Raw genomic sequence first — 18,218 nt, forward strand, 5'->3', positions numbered from 1 at the left:
GGCTGAGGTCATAACTTGGCTCTCAGTACAGTGGAGAGGCAGGGGGATCCAAGTTAGCGTGAATAGGAGGGATGTGCAGTGCAGCTACGGGAAAGTCCCTCTCTCTGGAGCTCCAGTTGTTTCATGTGTTCAAAATAATTTCAGGCTCTTTGATTGTACCAGAGCCACAGACTTGTATTGTTCTCCAAAGCTGATTGGTTGGCTAATTAAAATGACATATACACAAGCTAGGGAAGCTAATAAAAACAGAGCAGAACATATTACATGTTAGGCAACTATAAATCTTACAGGAAACAGAACATTTTGAAGTAATTTAGTGTCATTAAAATAGCTAATTGGCCTGTAAAGTACACCAAAGCATCTACTTGCAAAACTCATGAAGTCGTACAGCAACGTTTTGAGCTTGTGAGTTTGGGGACTTTACATTGGTGCTAAGCAACAGACGCTGCATAGAGATATATAGTTTTAGAGATTGTAAATTATGTTCAATCCATGTAAATAGTTATATTTCTCTTTTTTCCTTGATCACAACTTCTTGTAGAGAGCACCATGACTGATGAGGTCTTTATCACCAGTCATATCCCACTTTACTGTATTTATCATGAATAAATGTACTTAGTGGCCACGTGTCAGCTTCTAAATATGAAAGAGATGTTAAACTTTCCAGTTACAGGAGTACTTATTGTCATCAGAATACATGAAATCTGGCTGTAACAAAATGTAAACCAGACTGGGCTTGAAAGATTGCTGGAAACAGAGAGCTTTGTGTCTAGGGCTTTTATTTGATTAGCTTGTCTTACATTCGGGTTGGCCTGGTGCCAGACCAGACATCATCTAAAAGAAGGAACAAAATCTATTATTCTAAAGTTTAGACAGACTGTGCTTATAAAACCAGCGTACATCAACTCACATCACATAAATCCTACATCCGTTTCCACGATACTGCTTCATTGTAATCAACAACATAAAAGAACTATGCCTCATTTTATTTCTCTGTCACCAAAATTTATGGCAACTGTCAAGGAAGATTTATTTTCTACTCTAAGTGAAACATGATTCTATAGAACAATCCAAAGGTGACAACAGTTCAAGCATGCAACACAATCTAGAAAAAGTATAATTTGTCAAATACCCCTAACATTAACATGAGGTCTTAGTTGTGTCTGGGCATGACAACAGTGTTTGAATGAGAGGATCTTTTTCTTTTTCTCTCTTGAGGCATTTCAAAAGGTCCATTGTTTTTCATACAGTATGTAGTGGAGTCAAGTTAAAACTAACTGGAGTTAGAACGTCTTAGAGGACAATCCTGAAACAGGAAGTGTCAATCCCTGAGAAAAGTCTTTCACAAATTGGGTAGGCTACTATTCTACCTTCCTTTTCAGCTTTCTGTTCTTTGATTTCTTTTTCCACCTTCTTTTTCCAAGATGGTTGGTGAACAAGTTATTGTATCTCTCATCCTCCTCTTGCTCCTCCCTGGTGTCTTTGTACCAGGGTCCCCACACGCCCCCATTGTACTGAGGGTTGGAGCGCAGGTCTTTAGCCGGGTAACGCACCGGCACTGCAGTCTTGTTGTACTGCGCTAGCCGTATGAGCATCTTCTTCACTATGTGAGGGTAGCGCTGGGACAAGTCCACTCTCTCATAAGGGTCGGCTGTGATATTGAACAGCCAGATGGACTTACCCCGGTCCCAATGGACACGCTCATTATGCCAGCGGTTGGTTAGCCGCTGGTTGGAGAAGGTCTGCGGGGGCACCCAGTCGCTGTAGCCGGGAACACCTGTCAGGAGCTTCCAGTGGCCCACCCGGAGCGCAGCCCGGATGGCAGTGTTCCATAAGCCATACCCAGCCTTCCACGAACCATTCTTGGCTTTGATGTAGATTGGGTCAATGTTGTGAAGAATATCCTGGCGAGGAGATGGGCGGCCTTCACTGATAGCCTCCCAGACATCGTACCCGTCCAAATTTAGGTCTTCGTCTAAAGTCCCTTCCCCCAGGGTAACCAGGGTAGGAAACCAATCAGTGATGTGGATCAATGATCGACATTTCGTTCCTTTGTTTACCAACAGGGGACTGTGAACAAAGCCCACCGCCCGAATCCCCCCTTCCCAGTAGGTGGCTTTACTCCCCCTCAAGGGCCAGTTGCTTCCACCTGCTAATGGCTGGCCTCCATTATCTGAGGAGTACACTATAACTGTGTTGTCATAATAACCGTAGCGTTTTAGTGCTAACGTGAGGTTGTGGATAGCTTCGTCCAGACAGGACACCATGGCAGCATATTTCCGACGATGCAAGTTTGGAATGCCCTTGTAGCGCTCGAGGTAGCGGGCAGGAACCTGCAGCGGTGAATGAACCGCCTGATAGGCTAAGTAGAGAAACAAGGGTTGTCTGCGAGGGTTGTGATTGGCTAGGATGCTGATAGCCTTTCGAGTAAACATCATGGTCGAGTACAAGCCGCGGTCTTGTTCCCAAGCTGCCTCTTCCCCTTCATATAAATCATAGCCACACATACCGGGTCCTTCACATTTATAGTGACTGTAGTAGTCCCCGCTTCCTAGCAGGGAGCCGAAGAAAGTGTCGAAGCCACGCTGGGTCGGCAGGCAGCCACGCTTGTAGAAGCCCAGGTGCCACTTGCCCACCATGTGGGTGGAGTATCCCGCTTGTTTGAGCTTCTGGGGCAGGGTGACATTTTCCAAGGGCAGGCAGTTGGGCTGGGTAGCTCGAATGATGGAGTGCTGAAGGCCTGTGTGGATCTGATACCTACAAAATATAAACACATATCAGCCCGTCAGAGACATTAACAGTTGTAGAAATATACAATTTCTGGGCTGATGAAAACTGGCTATCTATAGGTTAAGCCTGAAATTATTTTCTAATTATTTTTAGAAAATTCTTTGTTTGAAACAATTATGCTACTTAAAACTGAAAAAGGACTGTATTTACTAGCTATTAAACAATCAATTGATTTGCATTAACAGAGTGAAGCACCAAGCCACAAGGATTTAGTCAGCCATGGCATTACATCTGATTACACCCCAAAAGCCTTCCTCTATATACTTTGCTAAAACTTTCAAGAGTTGTCAAATTAGCTCACAAATAGGTCATTTTACAATTACTTGTAAGGTGAAGTATTATCATACTTCATAATTGCTGGCAAGGATCATAGTGTATTAAAATTCCCATTGTTGTAATACATTATAATCTTTTTACAATGAATTATAATCACTGTTACAATGCACTATAGTGTTATTGTAAGTTACTGTAAGTGGTCATTGGTTGCTTTAAGTAAAGTGAAAAAAATATATATAATTAAATCTATTCAAGAACACACAAAACATAAATTCAAGGAGTGAAAATAGGTGTCTAGTTTAGGTTCCATAGAGGAGGACTCAGTTGGAGGAGAACCAGAAGGTGGTCAGGGTTAGCAAACCTTCATGCCCCTTGAGAATTCAAAAGTGCCTCAATGGTTACACCACTGTATGGTATGTGCAACATTCCAAACAGCAATAAACACATGATTTACAGCTCAAATCCTATTCAACAAAACAATGCACTCTACACATATCCACATAATAGCACAGAATGCAACTGCAAACACATACACACTACCCTGCATGAAGCACAGCCGGCTAGGCCAGGGGTGGCCAACCCGCGGCTCGCGAGCCGCATGCGGCTCTTTGCCCGGTTTCATGCGGCTCTTACGTTCATATCGAAGTTTGTATTTGTGTTTTTTTAATGTTCGTGTTCGCTTCGCTTGAGTTAAATACGGTATTTTCGTCAAACGCGCATGTGCGGCCACAGATTACGTTCCTCGTCGACCCATTTAACGCCGAGACGGACTGTTTGAAAGCCCCGCTTTAAGTAAAAATGTAAAAGTCGGACAATTTACAAATATCCGTTGTATCGCGCAAGGCGGAGCTCCTCCCCGATCCGCACGCGCCGCGCACACCTCCACCAGCGTATGTGACAGCAGCAGCAGCAGCCACCCTCCCCGCCGACGAAGAAGGAGCAGCCCCCCCCCCCCCCCCGCCGACAACCAGCCCTTTGGGGGCAACCATGATGCTGATGTGGCCCCAGAGCGACAATGAGCTTGACACCCCTGGTGTACACAATGTTCATTGTTGAAAATGACTGGCCTGTGGTCTTAGAAGTCAATTTCTGTCATTATCATATTGGTGTGTGACATTTACAATAAATCTGGCTGAGCAAAGGTATGTGTGTGTGTGAGGAAGGGATAGGGTGATGTTCATGTGTGCCCATGTGTATGATGTGGCTCTTTGCGGTAACACAGTAAAAAATGTGGCTCTTGGTCTCTGACTGGTTGGCCACCCCTGGGCTAGGCCAACAGCTTGTATTTCTTCAAGCTTACAGTTTTAGCCTCTGTTTTAGTTTGATGAAGCTTACTTAACTTTGGCATGATGGAGGGAGATCTGTAATAACATATTACTGTGTAAACGTACATCATCAGCAATAAAAATGTAGCTATTCACACTTTTTTCACTGCAGACACCCTGACTTGGTGTCACCATCTAAACGATGAAATTTGCATGTTTTTCAATGAATGTCTGGAACACGGCCTTAATTGGTTTCTCTCCAGAGTAATTCCCCTTAAGCAGTTGAAAAAACACTTATCTGTCAGGAGGATGGTGAAAGTTCTGTTCAACGGCATTAGGATAATTGAGCATACTAATGTGTGTGCATGTGCAAATCGACACACTTACTACAGCAGTAGGACGGTGGTAATGGTTAAGGTTGTTCCGATAGAGAATTGTGGGGCAGATCACCGATAGCTGGGTCTGGCCTACCACTCCGTGTTCGTACCATTTATATGAACAGCGAGACAGATTAACAGAAACAGTCTCACCTTGAATTGGCGGTGTAAAAGGGTATTTAGAGACATAACTCACAACTCCGGTCAAATCAATTTAGCAATGCATAGAGAAATTGTCTCGTCTTTTTTGCCTCATCTGATCGGCCGATATAAAGACCATCAATCAAACTATTTAGACAGAATATTGGTCGCATTGGATGATTGATCTGAGCACCCTTAGAGTTGGTCTGCATGTGTACTCGTACAAATTGTGACTATCAAAAAAAGAAACATCTGGGGCCAGATGTGCATATGTTTAATTCCCCCACACAAAAAAAAGGTATTATGGAATTGTGAGAATCTCACACATACTTAAGTTAAGCCGCTACACAGTTTTCTACAGCAAGCCAAGTGTAGGTTGGTGAAGGGAAAATCAGAAATAAAGTGAGAGATAGAATCTAGTATTAAATTAATTTAAGTTGATACTGAGTGTATGATTTGTTTTCAGCCAGTGACAGCAAAGCCAGGATATTGTCATGAATTCTGTCCTTAGTTCTATGGCTGGCAATGTATCTCCTACTATTGGATGGATTGACATTCATGGTGCCCAGAGGATGAATCCTAATTACTAATGAGTCTTTGACTTTCCCCCTAGAGCTACCACAACATTTGAGGCCATCATGCTTACATTGAAAACAATGGAAGAGGCAGTCTGTCTAATACGCTAGTGAAAGGTGCATTTCTTTTTTGTACATTTTCCCATCTGCTTTTCATGACTTTAAATTGTCCTTTTGTCTCCGTTCTTGTCATGTATATCATGTCATCATTGAGCACTCAGCAAACTGCACTCCATATGATGTAGGTAGCAACCTTTCAGACATTCGATGACGAGGATGATGACTGAGCTATCACTGCCAATGGTTGTGCACATGTGATGAATTGATAGACTGTGGGAGTTTTGAAAAGCCACAATCATACTTAATGTCACAGGTAACGATGGCATGCTCTGCATCTGGCAAAGTAAATGATCAAACAGCCAATGTACCGACTGGTGTGGGGTGAGGTGTGAGCTGTAGCTAGGCAGCAATGCACTGTGTTGAATGTCTGCATGCAATTGAGTTACAGCTCAGCCCTCATCACCTCCACTAAGCAATCTCTTTGGGGAATCCCTGAACACTGACCCACCTTTTCATGGTTTCAATTCCAGCTGCTGTTGGTGGACACATTATGGATGAACCTGGTGGCAGAGCTGTTTGTTCTCTGGGGAGAATGATACTGTCTGTTCAGCTCTATGCTTTGCTAAAATAAAATACCAACTGGGTTTGATGCCTCCAAATATTTTGGAAATGAAGTTAGGAAACAAATATTTACAACTTGGCAACAATAATTCCCACAGATTTTAAAACGGGTTCCCAGGACCTCTAAAATATTCAACTACTCAGGATAATAATACGGCCCAATTCCGAATTTGATACCTCTATTCATTGCCTTGTCATTGAGGTCAGGTTGGTGAATTCAAAATAAGACCACAATGGCCCTGGTGGGAGCCAAGAGAGAGTCTTGGTTTCATATGGCGATGATTTCTTGTCACTTTGTGGTCTAGACAGGGGGAGCTTTGAAACCCAACTACAGACATGCACACTGGGGGATAGAGTAGGCATTGTTGGTCTGTCATTAGGCGACAAGATTTCAATGCAATGAACAAAGAAAGGCTTGGGAATGAAGGGAGGAAGTGAAGGCAACATGTGTCTGTGGGTAAGACAACGAGCACCACAACAAGAAATCAACCAAGTCTGGTATGGGAATGTGTTTCTTTAGAAAAAAGACTTTAAAAAAGCTTGTTTACACCACTATCTTGTTGAAAAAATCCACATAATATATAATTAACTTGATGAAGTGCGAGTTCTTGTAAAAGCTTGTTCTCCATACCGTCTCCAAGTTTTCCACAAGCACAGCACATGGTGAACTTAAGTCTTGTTACTAGCCCATAAATGTCTATAAAATAATTTTCGGATGTGATACGCTCCATTATCTTCAAGCATCTTTTGTATTCATTCCCTTTATACAAAGATCATTTTTCCACTTCTGCCGTTCCATCATTGTATTTCTATTTGTCAAGCAACGGTACAAAGAAAATAGGCCTTGCAGAAAAGAACGGATGATACAACCCAGAAAGTGAAAATAATGGAGACCACATACATGTGCAAATACATTAAGACATGAATCCGTGTGTGTGTGCATGTTTAAGATTTGACCCCTTACGAGCCCCAACCCCTGCTTTTGCAGGTCCTGCAGGTTTGCTGGTGTTCCCATACCAAAAGGTTACAGCCATGTAATGAGAATGTCATGCTAAGAGCAGCCTGGGATTTCTCCACAAATCAGTCAAACCAGCCTGAGGTCTTGACCAAGAACGGTATAAGGTGGAGCGCAAAGACTTTCAAAGTATCCCTGTGTTGTTTCTCTTTGACATACGATGGGGTTCACAGGGGAACTAGGTCTTGACTTTGCAGGTTTTGGGGCACCTGAAGGACAGTTCTAGGTCTTTAGTATTTATGAGGCCTTAAAATAATGACTGCAGTAACTACTGCCCTCTGGGGATCCTCTCTCCTGCCCAGTAGTCCTTGCACTTGTCGATTGTGACTGATTTATGGGTTCTTTTAAAACAAAGCAGGGCATGAATAGGAAGCGTCATAATCTCTGCATCCTTTATCCAGCATGGATTCAAGCCACCTACAGGCAGGCAAATATTTTTTGTAGTTCAGCGACTCCATTCCCCATCTCATCACACTAAAGAGTGTAGTCAAAAGCTTTAGAGTTAAATGCTGCTGTACTCACAATGTCTCTCTGGTTTATTTACACACGCACTGAGCCACAAGGCCAACAAATCACACATGCCATTAAATTCAAATCACCGAATGCCAGCAATCGCTCAAGGCCCACAAGACAAGTGCATTGGCCACCACTCTGAGGTTGTGGAGGTTCCCAAGCAGACCTGCTGCCCAGGCTGGGGCCTTCTCTTGTATTCCTGCTCCACGTCCTCCTCACATATGGTTCAAATAAGCAGCCTCAACTCGGTGCTCTGCATTTAATCAAAGTCAGCCCCAGAGCAGTTTGTCTTACTTAGCTCTTCCTTTCAGCAAACTCGTTTACCTTTTTGCTATCTCTAAATATTTCCCTTCAGTTTTGCTTCTGCCTTGGCCTTATCATCTCTATATTAAAGACTCTTGCAGGTAATGAGGGTTATTTCTTTTCAGGACTTCCTTTATCACAAATACAAAGCCAAACTTCTTTAGAAATATTGCTCATTTGTCACCCCAAACATTAATTTGCTTGGGTCATCTTTGCGCAACTCGACCAAGGAGTTCTAGGACAGACTGGTGTGTGGGGTAAGGAAGGGAAGTGAAAGAGTGACAGATCACTTAAACAACTGGAAAAGGGTGAGTGAGAGGCTAAGACAAGTTTGAGATAAGTGTGGACAAATGGGAAGTGTGATAAAGTAAGAGACAGAGTTGAGCAGAGTGAAAAAGAGCTGCTTTGAGCAAATAAACGACCCCATTCTCCTTGTGGTTTATATGCTGGATTTGTCTGGACAGGTATGTTGTCATGGCTCTCTGGCGCCTGAACATTCATCTTTGACACTCCAGAAGCACGTTTACTTAATTACAAAGGACCCAAAATAAGTGGAGGGGTTTCAGAAATATTGGTTCACCATGTCATGTATACATTCCCCAAAAATACTTCACATTTTTCAATTTTAGAGGCTGCCCGGAGGAGCAACCTCTACCCTGCTCTAACCCTCTAACCTCTACTGATCAGTAAAGATCAGTGGGCACATGATGGGGTTGAAGAGCACAACTCTGGATTAGAAAGAGAGCTCTGATTTTCAGCCTCTAATCTTATCAGTGCAGCTTAAAGAAAACCAGACAGGTTGAATCTTTCTTTCCCAGGGGGCGGACTACGTTGAAATCAAGCTCCTGTTACTGTAAGGCTAAAGTGCTTTGCTACGCTTCCAACAGCAGCTGTATACAACTGCTTCTATTAATCTGCCAGTTCCCAAAGAAACTCTAGCCCCTTGTAACTTAGACCCCATGGTCATAGTTTACTTCTAGGTTATACTTAACTGGGGTTTCAACAGCATTTAAATGACTTTGTTCCAAAGCGAAACAGGTCCTAACTAAACGTAAAATAAACAATGGTTAGACATGTCACCAAACCAGCAGTTCTCATCTAGCGCGATAAATCTAAGGGGGTCACAAGATAATTAACAAGATGGGAAATAAGAAAATAAACATATTCTGCTACCGAAAAGTTTTACCTTTTTTTAGGGGACTTTTCTCTAAATTTAGCTTCTTGTCTCTTCACCAACTCAGGTCTTTTAGCCTGGTTAATGTGATTAGTTTGTGGTGGTTTGAAAGCTGTCAATCGAACCCTGGTGCAGACCAAAGAACTGAACAGAGACCGCCTGAAAATATGGGTCTCCATCCGCCTCCAAGCGGACTCAGGTATGGTTCGTTTGTGGTGTGACAGCAAACAAATCCAATCACAGGATATTATGATAGCAGATATGTGACTTTAGCATGATTTCAAATGCTAAACTGCTACTAAATTCATCTGCTGATTGTGAAATCTGTTCAGGTATTTTATTATTGATCTGTATCTAAAGCTATGTCTATAAGCATGACAGCGCGGGTATATTCCCTGATTAAAAGATCAAAACCTGTTCTCTATTTGAAAGTGTGTGACAGTAAACCCACAAAAATACACCTCATGTCAGTCTGTATAACTTCATGTTCATGTTCCTCTTGTTTCGTTTGTAAAACGTCAGTGTGACGAGGGACCGGCCCAGAACTAAAATGCAACAATGTACAATTGTTTTCTTAGGTCTCGACCAAATGAACCCAACTACAGGTGTGAAAGCACCCTTACCATCAATCAACACCAAGGCCCTCTGCATCAGCGTCGTCCCTGAATAAAACATATTGGTCGATCTAGTATTGACTCTAGGTTTATATTTAAACACGATATAGCCACTATCCTGTGGTTTTCCCATGTCTCCCTATGTGGGAACAGTAGTTTTCATGTAATACAGCATAAGTCATAATGTGTAGGTTGTATTATTTGGTCCCACAAGGTTTATTCTGACTGTGCGGACCCTTGAGCGTATTCACTCATTTATAATGGCATCTGTCAATTTATGTGACAGTTGGGAAGAACACAGAAGGAATGGTCCATAGAAAATACCTTAAAAAAAGAGAGAAAGTCATAATAAAATCTGGTTTTATCCAACAAGTATGCAGCTGGGATCAGATACAGGTGGTTGCCATGGTAACCTGTTCAAACAGCCCGTGAAAGCTTAATGAGGCTCTCATGAAGCTCTCATGTTTGGAATCCAATACTTTACTCAGTCTCATATTTGCCTTGACACATCTACGCAAGTGTGCCAGAGACACTTTCAGTAACTCTCTTCTCAGAGCTTTAGTAAGTGTCCAGCTAACACAGACAGCTGATGTTTCAGTGTTTTCAATCAAACTCAAGCACACACTGCTCTGCCATCATGCGTTCAGAAATACAAGCCTGTAGCATAATAGCATCCACAGCCGTACTGTCTTTTGCTCCACTCAGAGAGTGCAGCTGCGCACAGAAGAGAGCAGGGGAGCGAGGAGGTGGCGGCACTTTTCTCATTAGTTTCTCGGACACTTGCCAAAAGGACTAGGTGCCCAGCAAGCCTCCATCTTTTTTGGAACAGCTGGTGGAGGCAGTAGAGGAGAAGCCCTGCGGAGATGCATGTACAAAGAGGGAAACTGCTGATGTGAAACAGACTGCAAGCTAACTACAAAGCTGTATACGTTAATCAGGTCGCCCTCTAATATCTCTTTACAGCTTCCTGCTGCCCCGCTAAAATCACCTAGTGGTTGCCAAGGCGACGCTTCTGCTCCTCCATTTGGAAACACTTAAAGATCAGGTTGAAAAAATCTTAACTCAAGGTCGACTTACTAACTTTATGTGGAGGAGAGGTTTTTCAAAGTGTGAGACTGTGAGACCCCGTGTCAGCAGTAAATACATCGATCAGCTCAGCAGGTGAGTGACTAACCGATCACATGTTCCCTAGTTTGTGCTAAGCAATCATGAGCAGCACATCGCAATGTCACCTCTGACTTTTTACAAGTTGGGAGAAGTTAAGACAAGTGGAGACAGCAGTGCTGACTGCTAACCAGTTAACCCGGGGAACCCTGCTGTGATGGTACAACGTCATCACAACCAATAGAAGTGATCGTCTGAGCCATAAATCCAGGTTGTAATAAACATGACTTTTCCTTTCACTGCAGACAGACGGGTTTAAAAACACTGGATGAAATGAGACAAAACACTCGGGAAACATCCATCCCTTCATTCTTTCTCTGAGCTTGTGTGAGGCATTATTTCATTATTGCAATGTATTTTACCTATAAAACTAAAATACTAAAACGCACCCAGCTGATGACCTGACACTGAGGTGTACTTATGTTCATTTCGTTATAACGGTGAAAGTTTAAGAGTCTGAAGATGTTATGGTTATTAACCTGAACCATGCGGTTGCATGCACCATTCACATTTTAGTGACATCAGCAGATATCTGATCAAACCATGTCACAACTGTCTCATCTACTGTAACTTAAAGTGAGATATTTGAATATATAATTCATTTCTGATTATCACATAACACTTCATGGAAATGGCCCTCACATGGGTGATGTACTCTTTCAGCTGACCCTCTGACAGATCCATGGCACTCCATTAACCAGTTATTTTATCCAGTAAACTCCATAAAGATGGGCCGTTACAGGACCAGTAATAGGAACTAGTGCGCTATACCTGCCGGTCATGAGCTGGCTCCTGGACGGGCTGCAGAGCGGCTGCACATAATAATTCTCCAGTTTGACTCCCTGTGCTGCCAGCCGGTCCAGGGTCGGGGTTTTGATCTCGGATCCGTGGTACCCGACATCCCGGAATCCTTGATCATCCACCAGGATGAACACGATGTGCGGCTGAGAGCTCGGTTTATCAAACTCGTTCCCTCGGTTGCGCACCTCAGTGTCCCAGTTGTCCCACGACATCTGAACGCTCCACGTCTGAGAAACGATGAAGCTGAGGAATAAACTGACCGGGACCCACAAGATGAACATGATTCAGCCAGATCCAGACCTCCAGGCGCGGTTACTGTCGCTCAGTGGGACGGTGTGCGCGGGCGGTAACGTGTTGCACACGTTCAGGGGGGACAAACCGGGTTCGCATCGTGTTCAGTCCTCCTCTCCAACCACACAGTCCACTGACAGCTCCGCGGTTTGTGGGGAAAAACCAGAGGCGACAACACTATGAATCCAAGTGGAAACCAGGTACACGTCCTGAACAGCTGCTGTTAGACTCTCACAGCACTCTGCATGTTGCAAACTTTCAGAATTGTAGCAACCACAGGGAGGGTTCAAAGCAGCAGCGAACAGTGAAGCGGCCGGAGGTCCTCCATCTCGTCACACGGCGCTCCTTCACGCTGAGGAGGGAAGACACACACTGGCTGTCTCTCCGAGGAGGAGGCAGGTCCATGTGGACGTCCTCCGCTGTCTGCAGCGCCTAGCAGCCACCATGGGAGCTACACGAGTCACGGTGCGTTCACGAGCAGCTTGGAAAGCTCTTCCTCCGGGGTTTAGTTGGAGGTGAGGCTGGACAGCCGTTCTCAAATGTGTGGTTGATGTTGTTCAGTAGCTTTTTCTTCTTTTTTATGTTACAGTAAAAGTCACGTTCCTGTGCAAAAAACAACTATTCTACATTAAAGTTGCTAAATGCGAAATTCTGAGCATATCTAGTGCCACTTAATGGCTCTCAACATGGCGAGGGCATTTGTATATCGTTTGTGTGTTACTTATTATCATACGGCCACACTATGCAAACCTAAACAGAGAAATCATCACCTTATCTAGAACTTGTAATATGTATATAGAATATGGATCCACAGGGAACATGAGTAACCCATCAAAAAGTGTTACCATGGGCGGAGGTGCCTAATGGTGCTCATTGGTGGATATGGAGCTCACATGGAAGAGCGTGCCCATGGGGTACATCCCAAGTCTCTTAATTGGCCCAATCCCAATGTCCCCCCTACAGCCTCAAACCCTGAACCCTCAGAGACTTACTGACGTCACCTGGTAAGTGGTTGAGTTTGAGGGCTTGGATGGTGTAAATCAGACTGGGACAGCACTTTGCTGCAACATATCACGTTACCATTAAAACGACAAAATATATGATGTATAATTGTGTGTATTTATTTTATACTTTGTACTCCCTGATTTGAAAGTCTTCCAGGCTCTTTCCTCACAAGATGAGGTCATTTCATATAATCTGTCAGAAACAGACGTTGCTTCACGTGACGCAACTGAGGAAAGGATGTCTCATGTATGTTAAAACATATTTCCTTGTTTCCTCTCTCCTCGTATGGTTTCCTTGCGTCTCTCCTGGTGGGAACGACTAAGACGCAAGGAAAGGATGCAAGTGAGGGAAACGGGGATGCAATTAAGAGACTTGGGATGTACCCCAGGATGAGTCCTTTGTGGTGGCCTGGGTTAAATTCATACCCATGGGCCTTTGCTGCATATCATCCGTTGTCTCTCCCCATTGTCCTGGCTTTCTCCAGCTGCTCTAATAAAGGCATTAAAACCCCCAAAAATTAAATTAAAACATTGTCTAAAAATATTGTTTTTAAGTTTTGTTCATTGAACTACTAGCTGCCAAAGTCTGTGAAAAACTATAGATGGCATGACCTCAAGGGCATCTGTGGCCCTTCATCGGGACAATTCTGGGTACACATGCTTTAAAACGCTTTTTACACCGAGCCACATATTTCCAACATGACCTGAAGGCAACAACAGATCAAGTGTGCAGGACCAGATTACTTGAACCTCATGACTGTCTTTCCACAGATTTGAACTGTTTTCATAGTAGCTCCTTGGTGAGGAGAGCAGTTTGTTTTTCTTCTCTGGATTTACACTTGTGGTACCAGGCTTCTGATTAATGTGTTGGCCCTGGAGAAAAGGCACATCAATTACAAAAACAGAGAGGAGAGATATATATTTCACATCCTTGAAATAAAGGTACACTGAGGATGAGTGACATGTAGAGGTAAGGTTGCAAGGACAACCATTCTGCAAACTCATTCTTAGGTTTTTAAAATATAAGCTTGTGAATAAATTGAAAAAACAGCACAAGGAAGCATTAATTAATGGCTTTTAAAAGCATTACATCCCATCAGCTGGAATACCTTGGTTGCAACTCTTTGCTGACTTTATGAACACGGGATGATTCTTAAATGGCGTGAATACATCTGAGAAGGCAATGCATCTTTTTCAAAGATTTAGTTTGGTTCAAGGTCTGATGAATCAACTAGCTTACTAGTGCAAGCCTATGTAGCATTTGTGTTTAACAAGTGCTACATAAGCCAAAGTTTGATTAACAAAGGGGAGAAGCCATTCACATTTTACACTAAGCCACCATCACACCAGGCTGGAAGTTTAGCAATAGTGAGCAAGCCTGTTGCTAAAGAACAAAGAAATCTGCACCAATCTGACAATATGTGCAAATAAAGAAAAGACAACCAAGTACAAAAACATGCTGACAATAGAGAAAACAATATAAAAAAAATAAATATTTATAAAAATATTATAAAAATGTAGAAAGCCCAACTTAAAACAGAAACATGCTACAATTACAGAAAACGCAACCAAATACAGAAATGTGCCTCAAGTAGCCAAAAAGTGATGCACATGGCTGGCACATGCTTGTTGTTGTGTTTTTCAGTAAAGTTATGGAAGTCAGCTATCCATCAGTTGACGTTGGAAAACAAGCTAAAATGTAGTTATGTTTTTTTTTGTCTGGTGTATAACACAGGCTCCAAAAGGCTTTATCTCATTCAGTTTGTTTGTTGCCTCACAGGTGATCAGCAGCAGCCTCTACTCCCGGTGCTGTTCTATAACTGCCCATATTAGTATGATCCTGGGCTGCTATAAAGAGGCCTGCTGTGAGCCACTGAATTGGGCAGGAGGTGTCCGGGGGCCTGTACAGTGTTTCTCTGAAAGACCCTCACATACTGTATCGCTGGAGGTTCTGGAAATACATGCACGCAGAACACACATGCACAAACATGCACAGTAACCTAGTGGTATTGGGAAATTAATATATTTTTGGGTTGAAAAACAAAGTTGACAGATTGAAGTGTCCAGAGCAAACAGCAAGCAGGAGTGTCTCCAGCGTGTCTACACATGTAACCAGAATGAGCATACATTCATGAATCATTGCAGTGCATGTTGGAATTAAATGAACGTTCCTCCTACGTTTTTTGGACAGTAATTGATTCATTCACAAAATGAGTCCTCAGCATTGTAGAAGAGGTACAATTCCTTAGTCATGCTATTACAGGGGGAGGATAACACTCAGAATTAATTCAGCCTACTCCAAGAAGTGACCTCAAGCTCTCTGACATCCTTAAGAAGCAGCATGATCTCATCCTAAGTCACCACTCATTGCCACAGCCCACTATTACAGCGCAGTGGCACAGGATATGAAGAGCTGGCTGGGATTTTATGTGACCGTGTGCCATCAAGCATTTGGATCCCTTAGGCGGTCAGACCGAAGGGATACCAGGCCCCCTGTTTCCAAGAAATCCTTTGTTTTTTGGATGTTTGCATAAAAGGAAAGTGCCCACACAGACCGCTGCCAAACCCCCACCCTCCACTACTCCACCCACATTGGCAAGACACTGGAGAGGTAATGCTCTGGCCTCTTGGTACATACCTGATAGCTATCCTGCCCAGTATGTGCTTTATTGTTGGAAAGAAGTAGGGTGGGCGGTGGGGGTAACCCAAATTGCTTATGGATAGTCTAATTAAATTCCAGACATAATTGTTTAGAAGGAATGTCTTCAATGCTATGTTACACTGTCATAGGTTACTGCAGCGGTGAGACAAAGACTACAAAGAGTTTTTTTCAGTTCTGGGCTTCTAGGTGATTTTTGAAAAAAATGAAAAATTATAATGCTACAAAACAGCTGCAGTATCATTATGTCCTTCAAATTTTTGGAGCCTAAATCCACCTGCATCATTTGAAAAATGTAAAGAATATTGGGCAGATCCACTTCCACATAATCAGTCATTAACACTGATTCACCAGATGTTGAAATGTGCTGAGAGCTAAATAGTCCACAGGAGAGGACAGGAATGGGCTGTGCTGTCATTGTAATACTACACAGTCGTTATAGACCAAGTAAAAGTGATCAATGCTGTGGGGAGAGGCAAGGAGGTTGGTCTGATTAGAGGGCGTTAACATTCTTTGATGATGTTAATTAGTCCCAAATGGTTGACTCTATCTCAGAATTAACCTCGTAAGATTAGAGCAGATTTAAAACAGTAGATTGTATTTTGATCCATTTTTAACCATTAGATTCCCATTTTTTATAATTTTGGATGGAAATGTGAATATTAACACCAGCATTGATGTATTTCATCAAAGTACTGCTATATTGTTTAGTTTATAGGATAAAAACATAGTTTAGTGTGCAGTTACTCTTTAATTAATGTTGTCCATTTTTCATCAACAGTAGCAGTCTTACTTCTGTTTTACAACTTTCTGTGCCAAGTGACAGCAGCAATATTTCCACTCATACAAAAAACTTCCTGCCAGTGTAAAAGCTGTAACTTTTTTGGCAGCATTTACTTGACTATGTCAACATTTCCTTGCACTTCTAAAGTTTAAACCAATACAGTTGAATAACCCCAGAGTCAACGTGGAGATTATAGATTGCCTTCAGGATCTGTGGCACTCAGCCGGGCTCTATTATTATGTCAGACATTCCAGAGAGAGGTAGAGCCTCCATAGCTGCAGTACACTTCCGTGTCAGTCAGTGTAGATAAACTTTGATCTGCAGATAGAAAGGGAATGTAAGCTATGTTGAGATTTGATTGTGGAGATATTTTAGTGGCAACAAAAAATCCAAAGACATTGGTCAGACAATACCCACCTGCTCTTTATCAGTCTCTTCAGGAATTTGCAATTTTGAGACCACAAGAAACCTACTGTATTTGACATCTTAGACATTTCCTAGCCAATATTCGTGTTCTAAGTCGGCAATCTCCCTGCTGTTTATCGCTATGGTCAAGCTCCTCGATTAGATGATGTTTAGATTTAGATACTAAACCATCTCTAATCTCATACTTAAAACTAACTGCTGTCAGATGATACTCTTTAATACCTAGCCCTATTTTTAGGCCTCTGCTCAAAAATTGCATACACATACCAAAAAAACTGTAATTCTGTAACTACAAGGTCTATTTTAATAATTTTGATGTTATAATACAGATAACACTTGTAAGATTTGTTCAGATGTGTAACTATCAGTGTATATGTTACTGGTTAAGAGTAAATGAGGATGGCACACAGCTCAAATTGAAATGTTTCAGGTTCGCCTGAAAAAGAAAAGCACTTTTATTGTTATTTTCTTCTTGAAATGAGGCCCTGGCTAGCCTAAACACTCTCCCAAATCATAGCACAACATGTCAGCAGTCTCTAAAAAAGATTTGGCTTTGATAAAGTGAAGCAGGACAAAGTTAGAGAGGTTTTAGTACAGAGAGGTCAGGCGAGGTGAAGCAAAATTGTCATTTTGGAACAGCTGTTCACTTATATTATCACTAATAGTGTTCAATACATCCAAATACAGCAGTTTGGCATCATTTTGAGAGCCAGAATCCTTTCTAAACCTGTAAACCATGGATCCATTCTTGTCTGAGTTCAAGTCTTCATGTGTGTATGTGAGGCTTTCTCAGCCTATGATTGGTCAAATCCAGACTATGACACCTCTTTCTGGTGTATTGATCGGCTATGTTAGCCGTTAGCTTTTTGTTCGTAGCTTTCTTCGGAGTGGTAGTTTGCTGAGTCATGGCCACAAATACGTGATATTGTGGTACATCTTCTCGTTGATTATATTAGTTTGTCTATAATTGTGTTTGCAGTGTGTAAAATGGCTTCGAAGTTAATGTTACCCAGAATTTCTTCGTTAAGTCAGTATGTAACGTGTCTAGCATTCATTATATTTGTTTCTGAAAAGTGCATTCTACAACACTCTCTTCGCTAAACTGTCTCGCTGGAACCCCAAATGGTCCTCGCTTGGTATCCAATGGAAAAGAACTTGGTTTTAAGCATACTAAGGATTTACGTAGACCTGCACTAACACATTTGTTTGCCACTTGAGGACAGCAGAACAAGCTGCAAAGGCAACGATGACATATCACTATAGAAAGTTCATATAGTGAACATGTTAGCACAGTCACCTATTTACACATCCAGCAAACATGCAGTTACATTTACATTAGTTTGCGATAGTGTCAGACGAATGTAA

The 18,218-nt window shown here is 42.4% G+C and overlaps 1 protein-coding gene across 1 annotated transcript; it reads right to left on the minus strand.

Moving 5' to 3' along the window:
- Positions 1–808: 808 nt before the first annotated feature.
- On the minus strand, positions 809–11,970 carry arsj (arylsulfatase family, member J; the record flags this gene model as incomplete). The annotated part of the gene is made up of 2 exons (XM_079185211.1): positions 809–2,757; positions 11,660–11,970. The coding sequence occupies 2 exons, from the start codon at positions 11,968–11,970 to the stop codon at positions 1,362–1,364; spliced, it is 1,707 nt and encodes a 568-aa protein (XP_079041337.1). The 3' UTR covers positions 809–1,361.
- Positions 11,971–18,218: the final 6,248 nt, after the last annotated feature.

Source organism: Pholis gunnellus, assembly GCF_910591455.1.
Source record: "Pholis gunnellus genome assembly, chromosome: 23".
NCBI lineage: Eukaryota > Metazoa > Chordata > Actinopteri > Perciformes > Pholidae > Pholis > Pholis gunnellus.